Genomic DNA, 4,305 nt, shown 5'->3' on the forward strand with positions numbered 1-4,305 from the left:
ACCTCTGCTTCAGAGCAGCTCAAATACATGTGAACCAGTTCCTGAATATTGTTCATTATGAAAACATTTCTTAAAGAAAGAGAAAAAAACACAATGAATCACCAAAATCAGTGAGTCACAATTGTCTGCATAACTTATAAAAATACTTCCAATAGAAACTTTAAGTCCGGTTTTCTCAGGTTTGTAGATTTTTTCTTTTTTGCTGTTCAATACTAGTCTGATAACTTTGTCTTGCAATTCCAATAAAATTGATTCATGTTTGTGGCTGTAATGTGACAAAATGTGGGAAAGTTCAAGGGGGCCGAATACTTTTGCAAGCCACTGTATGTGTGGCCTCATTAGGATAGGGATTTATATTGGCGTGAGGGACTGTAGCCTATAAGTTCTTATTGTTAAATGATAGTTATGAGATGGTGTGTCTCAGGTGATTTTACAGAAAAACACCAAAATAATGTACTGCATTACTTTAAAAAAGTACTCTGCATAATAGAATACTTTAAGATACCTCAACACTGATCATTTGACTCATTCTTATATTGTGCTTTTCTACTCCACCTGAGAACTCAAATTGCTTTATATAACAAGCTACAACATGCTGAAACATTCATTAAACAGCATGCAATGACTTTGCATGAATAACGGCGGTGTCGCTCAATATTCTCAGTAATAAAATCATAATCTCTAAGTTCTTATCAATTCCCCTTCGCACTTACTCTTGTGGAGCAGGGAAATTATTTTACTGCTATTGTCAAATAATCATCATCATTACTATTGCATTAATAATAGAATCTGCAGCATTGATATTGTATTCAGAGGTTTAAACAGTGTGTGTCTTTCAAGAAAGACTAAGTTGCAGTTGACAGGAAGTTGCAGAGAGTTTGCAGGACTGAAACCGAAAGTTATTCTGAGGAGCAGGTTAGACGAGGCTATTTGAATTACTAGGTTATTCAAATTGTCTGTTATACTTTTATATTCTTTTACTAAGCTCTTAGTAGAGGTTCTTGATTAAAACATTTATTCAACATAGTACATGTAGTTTCAGTTAGGTTATTACACATAAGGATGAGCCTCTGGTCTCATCTTGACACCTCTTGCTGAGGTGTCAAGATGACAAGAGAGCATCCGGCAGTGACAGGAAGTACCGGCCATGAAGATAGAAGACAACGTTCCTTTAAACTGTGTTAAAAGTCATTGTGGTTTTGATTTGACGTGTGTATATATTCTGTCTGTGACGTATGAAGGGGCGTCAGTAATTCAAACCCTGATGCTATAAAAATCTGTGTATGCTTTGATTAAGTCGAAGATTAATTCTTGTCTGCGTACAGATTATTCTTCCCACGCGTGTATTCATTAAAATCATTTGTTTGACCAAGATCTTCTGGACCTGGTTGTTTGTACTCTCCTTCCTCAATTTTTGAACCTTAACACTCTTTAACATAAACTTCGCTTAACTTCATGTATTCAAAGTGACTTAATTCTACTGACTCATGTTGACTTTCTACAGATAGCACACTGGTTTCCAATAAGAATCCTGGAAATCATTATTTAGAGTTTAATATTGACATCACCACAAAGTAAGACAAACACTCGATTCTTATTCAATGTAGATTTTTTTTTATTCTTTAAAACTTTAAACAAACTTTAAACTTTAAACAAAGCAATGAAAAATGAGAGAAGAAATTGGAAAAAAAGCTACAGAATGCAGTGTGAAAGTAAGACCAGCATAAAAGTCACATATAGTTCAGGACTGGGGACACTGGTCTCTCATCAGTGGCTCTGAGACCAGAGTGTGGGAGCCCCTCGTGGCCTCACAGGTCACAGAGCCCACCTTCATCCAGTGGTCTGCAGGGAGCCTCAGGGTGCTGCTCCAGCTGTAGAGGCCGTCGTTCTCCTGCACCACGGGGCTCCTGCTCTCCTCCCAGCTGATGCTGCCACTGCCATCCACCTTCCAGGACAGACTCCAGTCTGAGGGGAAGCCCTTGTTGGCCAGACACATGAGCGTGGCCTCCCCTTGTTTCAGCTCCTCACTGGAGGGACCCAGCACCTTCAGGGCGGGGCGGGCATCACCTAGGAAACACCAATCAGCTTAGAGGACAGGAACCACAATTTGAATTTCTCCGTTAAGAAGTTTCTGTCAGGTGTTTTTTCTGCTCCACCAGTCATTCACTCACACATTGTTTCACTTCCCTTTAAGAAACCTCTCATGCATATCAGCACAGAGAGAATCATCACACAGTTTGAGCTGAAATATGTTCAAACTACACTGGAAATAAAAGAAGCAGATGTGGAAACATTTACAAAACAATTTTAGCTTCAAAGTCATCAGTTATCTATAACACATCACTTGTTGGAGATAAGAAACTTAATAGCACTACTTGAATGATGTGGATTAATTTCTTTTACTGCTTACATGATTTTAATGACATTTGAAATGATATCTGCTACAACAGAAACACCAGACGTGCTGCACACTGTCAAATGCCCATCTTTAACTTCTGGAAATAAAATAAGCAGATATGGCAACAATTATACAAGATGTTCAGCTTCAAAAACCTCCGTTCTGTATAATACACAAGTTTTCTACTTACCTCATGTGAGTTTCAGTCATTTATTGTAGTGCTTTTATGATTTCTAAGCAAATTCTACATTTTTACTGACTAAGTAAAAGACCAGAAATCTTTATCTTCACTCTGTTTAACTTCAGGACAGTTACATTTAATTCATCTTAGAAACAGTGACTGTGATTTCAAACTAGAAAATAATCACAGGCTGATGATTGTTTATATTATTTACACAATGCATCGTCTTTATGTCAGAAATGTCGACATAAAATCGAATTAAAGCTGATGGAGTCAGCCTCCAGTGTATAATGGTTATAATATTACCTCTACATGAATACTTCATTGTTATAAAGCTAGCATTTAAACCTCGATGTAGTTTCTTTAAAAACATTATAATCTTACTTCCAACATCCAGTCTGGTTCCTCCACCAAACGTCCACCACAGTGATACAAACTCACTGAGGCGCTGCACAAAAACCTCTGACTGTAGAGACACGGCTCTCTGACTCTAACAGACTAAATTAAAACCAAAAGCTCTCAAGAGTTAACCAGACATATATATATCTCAATAATCCTCAAGTCAACTCTGATGTTTTATATTATTTGTTAATATTGATTTTAACATTTATTCTGAAGCTAACTTTGTGTCTTCATGAAAATTGATCTAAAAACTATTTTAATGATTTTTGTTTTCTGGCACACTGAACAGAAAAGTCAAGATAACCACAAGAAAGAAATCTGATAAAATAAAAGAGGTTTAAGTTCGACTTACTTCCAACATCCAGTCTGGTTCCTCCACCAAAAGTCCACCACAGTGATACAAACTCATTGAGGCGCCGTACAAAAACCTCTGACTGTAGAGAGACATGGCTCTCTGACTCTGAAACAAACAAACTCAACCATATGAATTGTTTTTATCATAGCTTTATAACATATTAATAGTATAATTTTAAAATAAAATAAACACAATAAAATAAAGTTCCAAAAATATAATTTGAGAATTTACATTTTATAGTTGTTAAGATACATCACTACCAAAGCTCCCTGTCACAGCTGCGGGTTTTATTGGAAGGACCCAAACGCAGACTCAGATTCAGGGAGTGAGTTTTATTTAACGTAAGCGAAGCACATAACAGGAACGGGTATGGCGTGAACAAATGTCAATGGAAAATACCTTTCATTGTTAATAAACTTGCTCACAGCTATGCTGTCGTCCGTGCTTGCGTTTGGGTCCAAATCCTCCTCCAGACGATCTGCCTCCCAGATTGTGACATGCTACCTCTATCAGCAGTAACATTATCAGTAAATACCAGTGGCCCAGCTACACTTACAGCCAAAACCATCAGTGCCATAACTTTGTCTCCACCATCTTTGACAGATGTTGTGATTTGCGTCAGATCAGTTTTTCTCCTTTGTAATTTTCTCTTCCAGTCATGCTGAAAAAACTTCATCTTTTAACTGTTTTTGACCTTTTAAATGTTTTACTGGCAAAGTCTAATCCAGTCTTCCAGTTCTTGAGTGTAACTTGACAGTAATAAAGTTTTTTTTCTCTATGTTTGATTTAGTTTGTCAGCTGATTGATGATTTCCTGGACCTCATGCTGATACATGCAAGCTCACCTCTTGAACTCAAAATACTTTGTTTCCTCATTATTCCAAGATGAATTACAAAGATAATCTTGTTTCCCCATGAAATGGTTTGTAGTAGACAGTCGTTCAATTACTTTGCACCATTTCCCAGCATC

The 4,305-nt window shown here is 37.0% G+C and overlaps 1 gene segment (V, D, J or C); it reads right to left on the reverse strand.

Annotated features, from left to right (window-relative positions):
- Positions 1-1,653: 1,653 nt before the first annotated feature.
- Positions 1,654-3,390, reverse strand: LOC113015161 (Ig kappa-b4 chain C region-like). The segment is given in 3 exon segments: positions 1,654-2,067; positions 2,964-3,069; positions 3,334-3,390. Coding segments are annotated over 3 exon segments (489 nt in total).
- Positions 3,391-4,305: the final 915 nt, after the last annotated feature.

Source organism: Astatotilapia calliptera, chromosome 22 (assembly GCF_900246225.1).
Source record: "Astatotilapia calliptera chromosome 22, fAstCal1.2, whole genome shotgun sequence".
Classification (NCBI taxonomy): domain Eukaryota; kingdom Metazoa; phylum Chordata; class Actinopteri; order Cichliformes; family Cichlidae; genus Astatotilapia; species Astatotilapia calliptera.